The sequence below is a fragment of the Macaca mulatta genome, chromosome 9 (assembly GCF_049350105.2).
Source record: "Macaca mulatta isolate MMU2019108-1 chromosome 9, T2T-MMU8v2.0, whole genome shotgun sequence".
In the NCBI taxonomy this organism is placed as follows: domain Eukaryota; kingdom Metazoa; phylum Chordata; class Mammalia; order Primates; family Cercopithecidae; genus Macaca; species Macaca mulatta.
This window is the reverse complement of record NC_133414.1, coordinates 15,024,894-15,040,870: the sequence shown is the minus strand read 5'-3', so window position 1 is coordinate 15,040,870 and position 15,977 is coordinate 15,024,894. Positions and strand designations below refer to the sequence as shown.

Here is a 15,977-nt window from a genome sequence, read left to right as displayed (position 1 = left end):
TGCTGTGCCTTTTCAAGTATCTGTTTTTTCAGCTTTCTCTACAATCCGTTTTTCCTTTAGCAAATCAAACATATTTTGTCTTGCAACTGATACAGCTCATATAATTATGTGTATGTACTCAATAGACTTCATTCCATGATCTCCTAGTATTTCACAAATGTCAGTTAATTAAATTTGGGAACAATTGTGTATGGAGGAGCCCTGGAGGAAGCATGGGCTTCAGTGTTCAAGGACTAAGCAGATAAGAAATGTGGAGCCCCAGGCTGTGCTTTGTGGCTTTTCTCTCCTGTTCAGGATGCGGAAGCTCAGAGATCCTCCTGTTCTGTCGTCTTTGTTTATGTTACTCCTTTTTGTTTTCACTGCCGTCAGGCAAGTTGAGGGATGGAAGAGCGGTGGATTTATAATTTGGGATTGGACGCCAATTTCTGCTCTTGATGCTGTGTGGCGTGTCTGAGCTTCCTGTTTCTTGTCTGTAAATGGAGAATTCATGTCGAACTCACAGGGCTGTTGTCAAAATAGAATGATGTAGTGGTTGTAAATGAACTTAATAAGGCATGGTACAAGCCTAAGCTGTTTCATTAGCGTGGCCTTTAAGTCCATGGAGCGTTCTATGGAAGTCTGGAAGTCTAGGTCTTCATTATAGCAGCTGTATTTTCTGATCTTCACAACTGAAGGAAAACAGAATTGTTTTTGTCACAGGTACAAGAAATAAATCATTGTATTAAGTTTTCCCTCTTGTCAAGGGACATCACCACTTGCTCTTAGCCATGTCGTGACTAGCTTTCCTGCCCTTTCCTCAGAATGGTAGTCCGGAAGGTCGTCACTCAGAGGCTGTTCAGGATGCCATTTAGTGAATTCTAGCATAATTTTAATATTCAGTGATGTGGTTTTGATATAAAAAGCTTAATACTTAGATTTATCAGTCACCCAAGATCACATTGAAGTAATGTGAGCTACTTTCTGAAAAACAGCATCTTTTTAAGCACTGAATTTGGTTTTACCCTAAGGAAGCATTTTGCTCAGGTCAGTAAGCGTTGGACTCACCTTGTTCCACTACGATAATCTGTGTTCTTATTAACCTGGCAGAGGTTAACATCTCCTAAATAAGGAGCTCAGAAAGAAAGGTTACTTCATGATGTTCGGTTTCTTTTCTCCAAGGAGGAATTTGTTCGCACTTAAGAAAATATGCATATGAAATTGTAATGATTTGTTTTGTCACTTAAGCTCCTTACTACTGAAATGGCAAACTACAAATTGCAACCATTTAAATCCTTGATGGAAGCCTTTTTAGAATCTATTAAGTAAATGCCACTTTGTCGCTGTGTTTTCTTTTCTGAACCTTTGCAGATTAGGGAGGTAAACGATTCCAAAGCTGTAGGATGGCACAAAGGATAAACTGAATAAATTACTCTCCTTTAATTTTCTTAAACTTAAAAATCTGTGTCGTGGGTAGATTTACTTAAGGTTTAATGCCTGAAGACTTAGATTTAAATTACATTTAGAAAGTTTCACCTTTCTTTTAAGAAGACAAGGAATAAGACCTAGAGGTGAGATCTGTATGCCAGAGACTCGGGCTGTGTCTAGATTTGCAAAAGAAGAAAAACTCAGATAGTCCCCATGTTCCTTAAACCAAAACATTTTCATTTTTAATTTAGAATCATGAGGCTCAGCGAGGCCTGGGGCCTAGGCCATCGTGATCATTCTTCGGGGTCCCTTTTATTCTGAGGGTACAGACCCAACCTTGAGGGGGAATGCAAATAGAGCAAAGAGAAGTTGCCAACTCTGGCTGCACAGCAGAATCACTGGAAGACCTTTCAGACAATGCTGGTTCCCAGGCGGCATGTCTGGAAGTGTCAGTTCATTTAGTTTGGGGTGGGGCTGAGGCATTTCAGTTTTTTTGTTTATTTTTGTTTTTGTTTTAAGACGGAGTCTCGCTCTGTCGCCAGGCTGGAGTGCAGTGGCGCGATCTCGGCTCACTGCAACCTCCACCTCCCAGGTTCAAGTGATTCTCCTGCCTCAGCCTCTCGAGTAGCTGAGGCTACAGGTACCCACCACCACGCCCAGCTAATTTTTGTGTTTTTAGTAGAGACGGGGTTTCACCATGTTGGCCAGGATGGTGTCGATCTCTCGACCTCGTGATCCGCCCGCCTTGGCCTCCCAAAGTGCTGGGATTACAGGAGTAAGCCACCATGCCTGGCCCAGCATCTCAGTTTTTTTAAACCCGAGTGATTCTAATGTACAGCCAAGGTCGAGAGCCAGTGAGCTAGACTAATTACCGATTTAAAAGCTTCTGTGCTCTTATGTAGTGCAATTAGTTTGCTTCTAATATTTATGAATTGCTTTTGAGTTTGGAGACAAAAATATCAGGATCAAAGTGTAAATATTCTTTATTTTCGGACTGATAAGAGATAAGAGGAGGTGATCTATGTTTATGTGCCTTTAAAGACCTTTAGTTTACACTTGTCTTATAGGTTCATTCCTATTGAAAAGCAGAGACATCCTATGGTCATATTTAGGAAGCTATATTAATACTTGAGGATTTAAACAATGATTCCATATTTTCCAATGACACTTTCCAAGAGAGTATGTTTAAATGGCTAGCAGACATTACTTCTCAGAGTGCACCTGTGAGAACTATAATTTACCATCCTGGATTTCTTTAAGTATAGAATCAGGTTGGATACTTGGTTCCTGCACTGTGCTTTTCATCTTTGGAACTGTGTCTGGATTTCACTGACTTGCTTGACTTGTACAGAATGATATTATCACTCCTTCAATTATGTGAAACCGAGGTCTAAAGAAGTGGCCTGGTCTGAGGCCATGTAGCAGGGTGCTCTGGAGGTGGCTGATGTGTGGAGAATATTTGTTTGGTGAGGAAGGATTCGCTGGTCCTAATTAAGTAACTAACAGGCTTTTCCCACATGTTTACTGGTCCCTATTGTAGAATCATCCCAGACTGCCACTTTTGATCAGTCTCTCCCAAATGATCATCACTGTCTCATCTTTGTCAGTTCTGGCACCTGTAGATTATTAGAAATTGATCAGTCTAACCCCAAACGACAGTTGGAATAGTCCTGAAACAGGCTGACCAGGAAGCACAGCCATCGCCACCTAAATTCAAGTTCCGAAGTTCTCATTTGTTTAAAACCGTCCTATGATTTATAAAGCCATGCTCTCTGTTTTCTCACAGCTCACGATGCTTTCCCAGCATCGAACCCAACAGCAGTATGCTAATCACGATTCACCTGCAGTAACGCTTTCTCCTGAGTATTGTTCTGCCTTTAGGACCTGAAAGTGCTTCAGAGCCTGTGTTTGGTAACCATTAGGTCCAGTGGGAGATTTATTTAGTGTGCTTCATCCTGGAGTTTTCCTCGTTTCGGTTTCAGTTGTAGATCACATGGATAGACCGGAAATAAGTTTTCCTCAGTCAGACACACGTGCCTGTACCATATTTTTGTTTATTATTCGCAGTTGGAACTCAAAACAGACAACAACCCCCAATTTCCCTTATATGCTCCCAGCGAACTGCTGTCTCACGAAAGAGAAATAAAAAGAAAAAAGTGCCCCCAAAGACTGTGGAACCTCTTACTGTGAAACAGAAGCCCAGTGGGTCAGAGATGGAGAAGAAGGCAGCGGTGGCCTCTGAGGTATCTGCTCTCCAGGCAGCCGAGCACACCTCCCCGGAGGAGAGCCGCGTTCTAGGATTCGGCATTGTTCTGGAATCACCTTCCTCAGATGTAAGTTGCTATTTTCTGGCTGCTGACTCTAATGCTATGTAACTTTCAGGAATTTTATAGTATTTATAGATTTCCCTTTTGACAACTAGAGAAACTTGCAGAATATATGTGGGAAAGAAGAAAAGAAGAATGGTAATAATTTTCTTGTCTGGAGTTTTCTTTTCTGAAAATTTTATGTCTTATTTATTTAGACAGGTTTCCAGTCTTTGTCTCCAAAAGGAGGAGGGTGATGGCGTAAATAATCTGCTCACTAATTTCTTTTGCATTTTTAATTTTGCAGTGGCAGTTTTCAATTTCCTTAGTGTAGAGACCTAAAAGAATATAATTAAATCCTTTGTAGATGGGCGTAAATGAACAGAACCATACAGATAAGGTCACACCTTTCTGGAAACACAAACTAATAATAAAAAAGGAGCAGTCGTGCTAATTCTATTTTATAGATGCAAGCCACACTGCTAATTAGGTGGCAGTGCCATGCCATTTACTCCGTGTAATGATAGGTTAACGCTCTGCAAAGGTTTTTCTATTTTAATATCATAGCCAGAAAGTTGCTGCAGTCCAGAATGTTGGATGACATCTGAGATAACCATCTGACTTGCTATTTTACATTCATAGGACCATAAATGAATTTGTTTAATTCTGCACTATATTTGCAATTGCGTTTCTGTTTACAATGCCTTTCTCTGAGTATGTTTGTGTTGTGAACCTTAACTTCTTGGGAGAGTTCTTAAACAAGAATGGGGGATCTGTTACTATCAGATTGCACAGGATGAGAATCCTGCTGCGAACTCCCGCAGGCCTGTATAGGACTGGAGGTTGGCCGTTCCTTTTAAACTTTAAGTGGGAAACAAATTGCTTTTTTAAAAAGTGTTTGAACATTTTTGAAAGAAATTGTGGGAAGACAGTTTGCTAGGGTATATCCACATTGGGTTTTTAACAAAGGGAAGGGACAATAGTAATCATCTTGTGATTTTTTTAGATTGGAAAGTTATTGGAACTTTTACCCAATTCTCAATGTTAAAGGTTTTTTTTTTTTTTTTGAAATCTATAAACACTTGCTACAATTGTTAAGAAGTTCCTCTAGACTAAAAATTTAATTTTAAAACATAATTTATGATGATGACGTTCTATTCTGGACCAGTCAGCTCATGCAGTGATACCATATTGCTATTGCAACTAGGGCCCTGAGTCAAACCCCATATTCGGAAACAGAGGTAAATTATTCCTCAACACAAAGTACATTCAGTCCTTAAATTTTCTAAGCTATTTTTTGAGATAGAGTCTCACTCTGTCGCCCAGGCTGGAGTGTAGTGGCATGATCTCCGCTCACTGCAACCTCTGCCTCTCGGGTTCAAGCAGTTCTTGTACCTCAGCCTCCTGAGTAGCTGGGATTGCAGGCACTTGCCATCACGCCCGGCTAATGAGAACTCAGTTAGCTGTTGATTGTCTTGGAAGAGTAACATGCTTCTAAAGAAAAGTGAGGGCCGGTCGCGGTGGCTCACGCCTGTAATCCCAGCACTTTGGGAGGCTGAGGCAGGCAGATCCCAAGGTCAGGAGATTGAGACCATCCTGGTTAACACGGTGAAACCCTGTCTCTACTAAAAATACAAAAATTAGCCAGGTGTGGCGACGTGCACCTGTAGTCCCAGCTACTCGGGAGGCTGAGGCAGGAGAATGGCGTGAACCCGGGAGGCGGAGCTTGCAGTGAGCTGAGATCGTGCCACTGCACTCCAGCCTAGGTGACAGAATGAGACTCCGTCTCAAAAAAAAAAAAAAAAAAAAAGAAAAGTGAGGCCAGGCACTGTGGCTTACGCTTGTAATCCCAGCACTTTGAGAGGCCAAGGTGGGCAGATCACCTGAGGTCAAGAGCTTGAGACCAGCCTGGCCAACATGGCGAAACCCGTCTCTACTAAAAATACAAAAATTAGCCAGACGTGGTGGCACATGCCTGTAGTCCCAGCTACTCAGGAGGGTGAGGCATGAGAATCGCTTGAACCCAGGAGGCAGAGGTTGCAGTGAACTAAGATTACACCACTGCACTCCAGCCTAGGTGACACAGGGAGATTCTGTCTCAAAAAAAACAAAAACAAAAGAACAAAATCAGGATTGGGCAGGTGGCCCAGTGTTGCTGGAGCAGCTGTCTGGCTGGCATTGGTAAAAGTAGGGTGGGGGGAGAGAGGAAAAGTCCAGGTGAGGCCTTCAGCCTTTATCTGTGGGCAGGAGGGAGCCATTGCAAGTCTCCAGTAAAGGAAGAATTGTGCCTGTATCTTAGAACTATAGCTAGAACAGCATGCGGCTGACAGAAAGACAGAGAGAGAGAGAGCGGGAGGAAGATGCATGCAGCCCGCCAGGCAGGAGATCAGGAGGGCTGGACAGGAACAGTGAGCCTGGAGAGGAGGAGCAGGGAGAGCCGTTCAGGAGGGACGCGGGGACTGAGTGGGAAGTGAGCCCTGGATTCCCATCTGGGAAACTTGCTGGGTTACAGCTGCAGCTGGGACTTCAACTGAGATACGGAGAGCAAGAGCAGCGCAGGCTTTCAGCTCTGGATGGGAAGGAAAAGTGAATTTCATATCCTCAACACGTTCACTAGACACCTCGAGCACAGGAGAAAGATTAGCACTAGAAACGCCGAAAAGTGACACTGGAAACCCATGCTTTATCGCTTTTGTAAAGATAAAGAACGTGCAGTGTATAGAGTTCCCTTTTTGCATTGTGACTCGTAGTGTCACCCAAATGCCAATGTGTATACCCATGGCACAAACACAAATATAAGGGCCCACAAGGGGCTGTCAATCATGGCAGGTCAGCCACTGTCTTCAAACTGATAACAATAGTCCCTACTCAGATGCAGAAAAACACTAAGTTCTAATCAGAAGCAACCGAAATGTCAAAACGGCAGAGTGTTGTGAGCATCAAATGAGATATAGTATAGGGGAAAATCCTGTAGCAATGCCTGGCACATAAAAGGTACTCAATAAATGTTATTTGTTTAATCTGCGAAGGAGGAAGCATCTGCATTTGCATTAAGCACAGTATACAAAATAAACTTAGGAAACATTATGTCTAGGACTTAGCTTTAAGGAGAGCCCCCTCCTCAATTTCACTGCAGTTTACTTGTTTTTTCCTGTTCCTCCTCTCTGTACCCACCCACTCCCCTTCAGGCCTCTACTGTGATCTGAACGATCCTCCTGGATAGAACTTCCTATATTGTTTGGTAATTATTGACATGTCAATACATCCTTCCACCCCAGCTTCTCAAGAGCAGAAACTATGATTGAGAATAATAGTAATAGTAATAGTATTCATCATGCGCCATCTTTGAGGTGTTCTTCTTATCCGCTTTCTATGGGCAGCTTGCACAAGTTCACACAGCCAAGAAAAGTGGAGTGTGTCCCCCAACCCAGGTCTGTCATCTGCCCTTGTCCGCTGTGCAGAGGACTTGTGGGTGCCCATTCTAGCCCGATGCCCGTGCGTGACGAAGACTAAGTCACTGTTGAGGGGATGATTATCATATGAAAGAACTGCAAGCTTCAGCTGTGGCTGTTGATTCTGTTTACTTGGAAGTTTCTTGGGGAGAACTTCACAGGTCAGGGAGCAGGCTCTGAGGTCAGACTGCCTGGGTTCAACTCTCAGCTGTGTGACCCTGAGCAAGCGAACCTGACCCCTCCCCACTCCATTTCTCTCTGTAGAATGGGGATAGCAAGTGCTTCCCTCCTGAAATTGGCCCATGGGAGGAATTAGATGAAGTCATCCCCGTGGAGCACTTAGAACAAGGCCTGGCTCGTTTTAAGCACTCAATAAATATTAGTTCTTTTTTTAACCTTAGCATTCTTACCTCAGTATCTTTATGGGAATAAATATTTTAAAATAAAACTTTGTCTATCAGTGAACAAATACATGTGAACAAATAGTGTTCTTAGAAAGGGAATAGCCTGAAATACTTCTCTTTTGGGCAGGATTATTTGACCCTTTTAAAAGCAGCACGTTAAATAAAATTCGAACCTCAGTTACACAGAAGCAGAAGCAGAAACCCAAAACTAAATTTCAGATTTAAATACAGTATTTAGGCCAGGCTTGGTGGCTCATGCCTGTAATCCCAGCACTTTGGGAGGCCAAGGCGAGCGGATCAGGAGGTCAGGAGATTGAGACCATACTGGCCAACACGGTGAAACCCTGTCTCTACTAAAAATTTAAAAATTAGCTGGGCACAGTGGTGCGTGCCTGTAATCCCAGCTACAGGGGAGGCTGAGGCAGGAGAATCGCATGAACCCGGGAGTTGAAGATTGCAGTGAGCCGAGATCACGCCACTGCACTCCAGCCTGACAACAGAGCGAGACTCCATCTCAAAAAAAAAAAAAAGAAAGAAAGAAAATACAGTATTTAATTCTTTCTTCATGAGTTCACAACCTAATACTCTACCAATATTGAAAGAAGACAGTTGTTAATTTCTTTTTTTTTTTTTTTTTTTTTTTTTTGAGACGGAGTCTCGCTCTGTCGCCCAGGCTGGAGTGCAGTGGCGCGATCTCGGCTCACTGCAAGCTCCGCCTCCTGGGTTCAGGCAATTCTCCTGCCTCAGCCTCCCCAGTAGCTGGGACTACGGGTGCATGCCACCATGCCCAGATGATTTTTGTGTTTTAAGTAGAGACAGGGTTTCGCCAGGTTGGCCAGGCTGGTCTCAAACTCCTGGCCTCAAGTGATCCATCCACCTCACCCTCCCAAAGTGCTAGGATTACAGGCGTAAGCCACCGTGCCTGGCCTTGAAATCTGTTTTCTTAACACCTTCTTGGCCCAGTAGATAAAGTGATCCACTGGGATCAAGTAAAGTAAAACCAAGCAAGTGATTTTTTAAATTTACTCATTGACACATTGAAATTGAGGCCGTGTATGCCTGGAGTGTAAGTTCCAGTGCAGGCTGCAGGAGTTCAGATCTTCACTTCACCATGTATTAGCTGGATAATCTTAAACAAGTTACTTTAATTCTCTGAGCCGTAGTTTTTGCATCTGCAAATTGGGGATAATAATAGTAGCCATTTCATAGGGTGAAAATCAAATTTGAAAAAATCTGTGTGATATGTGTTAGCCTAGGGCCTGGAATATAGTAAGTACCAAATAAATGTTAATTATATCGCTGTTTTCCAGGCAATACTGAAGTATGTGAAACAGTCCCTGCCCTTGAAGGGGCACATGAAGAAAAATTCACAAACAGTAATTATAATAGCGTAGGATGTCAGCTGTGGCGCAGGCAGTCAGGTCACCTGGGAACCTGGATAGCCTCTCAGAAGGACCTCTTGGAGGAGCCATTTCAGGGCCTTAGGAGAGAAGCAGCTAAATTGCAGTGGTTAGACTCTTACATATTGTACATTTTGGCTCAAATATCTTTAGCATAAATCAAGCCCTAGTCTTCAGAGTCATTAATTTATTACCCGAAGAAGGAAAAAGCTAAAAGCATCTCTAAAAGACCGGAATGTCTCATTATGCAAGTACATGGAGAAAATTTCAAGGGACCAAATTGTATTCTCTTCTAAAATTAAATGCTTAGTTCTACCAAAATATTGTCAACTAAAAATGTCTACAAAGAATTGGCTGTTGGATGACTTCTTGTCATTTTTATCCTATTCAACATTCACTATAGGCTATCGTGTAAATTACGCCTACTTTTGGATAGGACTCTTGGCTGAGCATTTTTTGCTTAATGGAAAGAGGGCAGCCACCTTCCACTATGAGCCTTGACGTAGGACATGCGCATGCTTCCGCCCCATCTACACTGCGGCTCAGGCCTGCTACGTCCCCAGGCCACCTCTGTTCTGAGCTGCTCAACAGGAACAGCCATGCTGGTGAGCAACCAGTCCCACACGCTCTTGTGGCTACCCTCCTCGTGGGCTATGTTCTTAGCATAGCATTTAATAAATGACAGGCTGCGCATGTTGGCTCCTGCCTGTAATCCCTTTGGGAGGCCAAGGTAGGAGCATTGCTTGAGGCCAAGAGTTTCAGACCAGCCTGGGCAGCAAAGCGAGACCCCCCTCACTACAAAATACATAAATACATACATTTTAAAAATTTGCTGGGCATGGTAGCACATGCCTGTAATCTCAGCACTTTGGGAGACTGAGGAGGGAGGATCACTGGAGGCCAGGAATTGAAGACCAGCCTGGGCAACGTAGTGAGACTCTGTCTCTACAAAAAAAATTTTTATTTAAATTAACTGGCCACACACTTGTAGCCCAAGCTACTCAGGAGGTTGAGGTGAGAGAATCATTTCAACCCAGGAGTTGGAGGCTGCAGTGAGCTGTGATCCCCCCACTTGTACCCCACCTTGGGCACCAGGTTGAGATCCTGTCTCTAAAAAATAAAAATAAAATTTAAAAATAGAAAATAAATGGTAACAATGATTCTTGCTATGTCCACCTGGGGCAGACCTGAGTTACAGGAACATGTAGTTTTTTGTTTGTTTGGTTTTTGTTTTTTTTTTTTTACATTTTTTTTTGTATTTATATAAATCATATGCCAAAAGCATGAATCCCAATTTTCCAGCTTTAATAAAGTGGAGATGGAAAAAAAATTTTTTTAAATTATTATTATAGTTTAAGTTCTAGGGTACATGTGCATAACGTGCAGGTTTGTTACATATGTATACTTGTGCCATGTTGGTGTGCTGCACCCATCAACTCGTCGGCACCCATCAACTCGTCGGCACCCATCAACTCGTCATTTACATCAGGTATAACTCCCAATGCAATCCCTCCCCCCCCATCCCAGGAACATCAGACAGAAGCATATGACATTTATGAGCAAAATTAAATCAATTATGGGGGAGGTTTGTGTTGTAAAATTTCTTTTCTTAAACTGAAGCACATTTTCCTCAAAATACATCTAATATACTGCAAAATAAACACAAGAACAAAAGATCATTGTATACGGTAGTGTGGACATATACTAAATTCACATCCTTTAAGCACTCTTATGAATCCTGTTACAAGCTTTTCAGTCCCAAATCAGTTAGTCTTGTTCAGCAGGATCCTGCCTCTTTGTCTACAGTTTTCTTTCAGCTTTTGGTCCTGAGCTGGCCTGAGACTGACCAGCCAGCCCAGCCCCCCAAATCCCCACCAGCGTATGACCTCGTCCAAACAGCCCTGTGCACGTGCCTGCAAAGGTGACCCTATGTAATACACAGAATCTGCACCCTATTAATCTGCCACTGAACATCTGGGGTTAATGCCCAGTATGATTATTTGTGCGCTGCTTTTAACCAGTGACCACATGGAGCTTTTGATGTGTCTTACTGTAGTTTACTTATTAATACCTTACTAATACCTTAGATAAAGTAGCCTATGTTAGAAATATTCCCTCGGTGGTTAACTAGCATGGTCTCCTAAAACCTGTCTGTCTTTGTATTCTTTCGCTTATACAGGGGAGTCCCGTGATGTGCTCATGGGGACTTGGGAGTGTAACGGGGCAGAGGGGTGGGGAAGGAGCATTTTCATTTACCTAGTTAGGAGATCCAGCCAAACTAGATCTCAACCCCAGCTACGTCTAAGCAAAGGGAGACCACAGCTGAAATGCAAAAAACAAATTCGTGCAAGTCCGCAGGCCTGGCTCTGGGACATTTTCAAGAGTGATGATGACTGTGTATGCAGTGTTTGCCTCCAGAACTTCACCCAGTGCGAGATGAAGAAGGAAAAGTCAGCATTTGATACGTTGTTGTCCTAAGTGGCCAAGGTACCTAAAATAGGCAGGACATAGATGAAAATCCACATTTATAGTGGGAATTCAGACTCCCAGCTCCTAAAATGGTGACTGTAAGTGTCATAAATCCTGCCCCAACTTCAGATTGTTATTTTGAACTGTTCGTTTAGACGTCATCATTTAAAAATCGTGTTACTTCAGTAATCACTAAATCTGTAAATTAACATACTCGCTTTCTATTTTGGCTTGAGTATCAGATTGTGACTCTGTCAAGAGAAGTGTAGTTTTCAAAACGATATTCATTTGGAAGAGTGTTGGTTTCTGTCATAGCTATCAGTAAGCAGAGAGATCTCATTTAAACCAGAGCCAGTAAACTAAGAGATTCAATGATACAATTAAAGAAAGAGCTTTATCCTGTTTTTAAATATATGTACAAAGATGTGGATCATTATATGATAGTAATCCACTGTGGTTGTACTTATCAAATGGAGGAAATAAAAAGATTTCATAGTGAAAATGTGACATTAGTGAACGTCATCTTTTCTTCGTGTTTCAGAAAACAAAGCTGCCCTCTTTTGTTCTTTTAAGGCGTTGTTGCCTTGCGGCACCTGGCACACGTAGATAGCTTTGGTGCTCGTTCACTCCTGGCTCAGAAATCTGAATAGGAGACAGGCCGAGAAGAACAGGAAGGACAGAGCCCAGTCACCTGTGCCCTGGCTGCCGCTGCCACCACCGCCTCCGCTAGTCAGACTACTTCCTCCTTTGTAACGTGCTTGCAAGGGGGTGAGTTCATGTTCCTTGATCTGGAAAGAACAGTTCAAAATAACAGTATTTGGCAGTAGAAAGTGGAATGGGAAGCAGTGACAGCGTCTGCATTGGAAGTCTCTTAGCTCTGCAGAAACCTCCAGATGCTTAGTTGTTAGGAGTTGTGGCAGATACCAGAAACAGCGGCTGTACCTGTCTCCTGAATCCTACCTTCAGGGTCCTGTTAAAACACTGTCCTTTACCCTCCTGAGCCCCAAAAGCCCCCTTCCTCCCGCACCCCTAGCAGCCAAGTCCTGCATGATGCTGTCTCAGACAGCGCTTGCTCTGTTCTCTCTCATGTTTTACCACGTTCGACTTTATAGGATAGGTATTTGTGCATATGTCTCGCCTGCAGAGCGAACCTTCAGATTCCTACACATGGAGGGGGCTCAGTGAGTAGGTATTGAAACAGCTGGGTCGGTGTTATCCAGGTCACCCAACTCCTGAAGGTACCACATGAACGATTAGAAGACACGGGTGTGCTGAGCACATCATGGCAAAGTTTCAAACCCACTTTCTTCATACAGGGATAAAAGATATCTGAATCAACACCAGTCATTTTAAATGAATTCTTACATACTGTTTTGTTTATTCTGACAAATATCTATTGGGCACTCATTGGGTGCTTGACACTCCAGATACAAGAGTCCTCATCCCAATGAAAAATGCAGACTCCCAGCTAAGCAAATATGCTGCATGAAAAGTGCTGTAAACAGAGTTCTTAGAAAATAGTATGAGCGCGTGAAGAAGGGAGTGGCCAGTGCCGCCTGGTAGCTCATTCAGGTCAGTGTTTCTCAAACTGGGGTCCACGTTCACAGGATGAATCAAAGGGAATGTCTCAGAGGTCAGCGTTTTAAGTACCTGTTTAATGGTATCAGAATCAACCTGAGATTATATGAGTAACTACTGTCCTTCCCCTTCCTGTCTTGCCATTAAGAGCATCTGAACCACCCTAGACCCTCAAATAGCTGTGAGTAGCTGCTTCTGTAAGATAAACTTGGATTTTTTTTTTAAATGGCTTTCAAATGATACAGGAGCACTTAGCAAAAATCCAAGATGAGTTCACTTAGAACAAAAATTCTACATGCAGCACAGGATATGCAAAATAAAACTCTGGTTATGAATAAAACTTCATCTTAGATTATGATGGTAAAATTCTCTCAATCCTAATATTGTCTGCACTGAATCATTCAACAAAGACTTATTGAGTGCCTGTTATGTACCACCTCTGTTCTGGGAACTAGGGATGTAGCCTCCAGCTCAGACCACCTCCTCTGGAGACCTGGAACCAGCAAGCAGCAAAACGCAGAAGTCGAGGGAAAGCCTGACAGCATAGCTCGTATAGTGATATTCACCACACATTCAGAGACCAAACATGGAATGGCAAAGTGAAGCAGAGCCGTGAGATGACTTTCTGGATATTCCAGTTAAGAGTTCTGTTTTGGAGGGACCAGGCCCAAACTCCTTCCTGTGTCATCCAAAGAATTTAAGCCACGCTCTGCGCCCTGTTTACTTTAACCATAGGTGGGGTGGCATGTTGAAAAGCGATAGGACAAAACCAAAGATAACCGTTCTTACTATCCAGGAGAGAAATTAATCCCGGATCCTCACATTTCTGATGTGATTTAGAAACTGTAAAGCAGGGCCAGTTTTGTAAAGTGACGAATAGGAGATCTAAGAATCAGCTTCGATAGCATCTTAATTCAGTGAGGTTTTCGTCTGACTTTTTTCCTAGTAACAGTTCACCAGTTGCATTTCTTCATATTAAAGTTATTATTTTACAGCTACCAGGTCATAACCAACAATAAACTAAATGACTTAGTAGTGCAGGTTATGACTAATGAACTTTAGTCTATTCCACAAGAAGTTACTGAGTGCCTGCTGTATGCCAGATCCTAGAGCTATAAAGTCTGAGCTTTGGGATCAGGAAGGGCTGCAAACTAATAAATAATTCTACAGTGTAAGAAATAGAATCATATGTCTGCTAAATGAACAGCAGGAACAGAGTTGTAGCCACCTCCATGGGCAGCAAGGAGTTAGGAGATCAGTTCATTTGGAAGGCTTTGCAAAGGAAAAGGTATGAACTGGGTTGAAAGATTCAAAGGCGAGTTGTCAACCTCATGGCATGCTGTTGGAGAAGGCGTTCTGAGCGCCAAGCGTGTGCAGTAGCGTCCAAGTTGAAAGGCGCCTTGGATGTCTTCTGCTTCCTTATCCCAGTCAGGAAGTCCCTGCCAGGGAAGCAGTGTGCTAGCACCTTGGTTTTCCAAGGGTGGTCTGGGACATAGTGTCACATTTTCCTCCCAAAATTAGGGATGGCGAGTGGATTTAAACGGCCCGGGAAACCTGCTCATCATTTTTACTTATTTTATGTATTAGTTTACAAAAGTTTTCACTGGGGGAAAAAAATAGCCCCGCAGCTAAAAGCCACTGGCATAGTAGAAGGAACCAGGGGTCTTCTGGGGTATCCTCGTATTTGTGTCCTTAGGTGAAAGAAATTATTTAGTGCATGAGAAAGTGATCTATAACCGTACTGCACTGAGCGCATTTGAATTATTTCTCAATCATTTTTTTATGATCTCTTTGGGCTTTAGTTCCTTTGTTTATAAAATGAGGATGTTTCATTCAGAAGTCTCAACTCCCTGTTAGCTCTAGAATGATAGGATTTTGTGGTTTTCCAGCCTTCTCGTGGCTATTTTCTTTCCATTGCTTTTGACGAGGCTCAGTATTGCAATTAGAGCATCTTGTTTTGTAAGTTATAACTAGTCCTTGGTTTTATAAATAGCAGATACTGGCACACAAAGAAAGCCAAGCGTGTTTTCATTTGTAGGAGATGTACATTTCAGTAGCTAGTGATGTTTTTTTGTTGCTCATGTACCCAAAGTCAAATGCTTCAAATCTTGCTTTTAATGAAATATTTATGTTCTTTTGGTAGCCAGAAGTACAACTTGCTGAAGGCTTTGATGTGTTTATGCCTAAATCTCAGCTGGACTCTATATTGTCAAACTACACTCGCTCAGGAAGCCTTCTGTTTAGAAAACTGGTGTGTGCGTTTTTTGATGACAAGACTTTGGCTAACTCCTTACCCAATGGGAAGAGGAAAAGAGGACTCAATGACAACCGGAAAGGACTAGACCAAAATATTGTGGGTGCAATAAAAGGTTGGTCTGCATCATTTCATTTTGTGGGTTCTTTGTTGAGCTTTGCCTTCATTCCATAACGATGCAGCTGAAACTGTAGTAAACTGACTAGTGGCCAATTTCATTTGCCATTGGCAATTTAGCCATTCACATGGCTTTCGGGGTTGAGCTCTGTAATTCACCACCCCAAATACCACTAGAATTCATTATTCAAGGTAATGTTAATTTGTTAAGATAATTAAGAGCCAGTTTGATCTGCTGCAGAACCAAAAATAAGTTTTTTCTTGACTTTTAAAATGCAGGTAATTTGTAATTTCTAACTAAGAGCTTCCTCAAAATATGACTTCAACTTCAATTTTTAGTTATGAGAATAAAGCTATGATGCTTTAAAAAAAAAAAAAAAAGATAAAGTAAAATGGTTCTCCCCAAAGTTTAGAGTTGTTTACCAGGTTGTTGCTTCTAAAGACATTTTAAATCTAAGTGACCTTACTGTGACATCAAACCCTGTGCATCCCCACATGTGCTTGACCTGCTCTTCTCCCTCTTGTTTTGTGCCATGGAGTCATACCAGCTCCATGCAGAGACCACCGTGGGTCTCTCCCTCTTACCTCCTTTG

General features: G+C 42.5%; 1 protein-coding gene across 37 annotated transcripts in view; it reads left to right on the top strand.

The window, feature by feature from the left end:
* The window catches only part of BEND7 (BEN domain containing 7), an 88,440-nt gene that overhangs the window by 36,043 nt on the left and 36,420 nt on the right, over positions 1 to 15,977 (top strand). For 32 of the 37 annotated variants that reach the window (XM_028825997.2, XM_077945809.1, XM_077945799.1 and 29 more), the window contains 2 exons: positions 3,472 to 3,737; positions 15,157 to 15,382. In XM_028825997.2, the coding sequence (XP_028681830.1) occupies positions 3,472 to 3,737; positions 15,157 to 15,382 (492 nt within the window). The remainder of the gene's footprint in view (positions 1 to 3,471; positions 3,738 to 15,156; positions 15,383 to 15,977) is intronic. The other 5 variants (XR_013397926.1, XR_013397928.1, XR_013397925.1 and 2 more) reach the window with 1 other exon arrangement.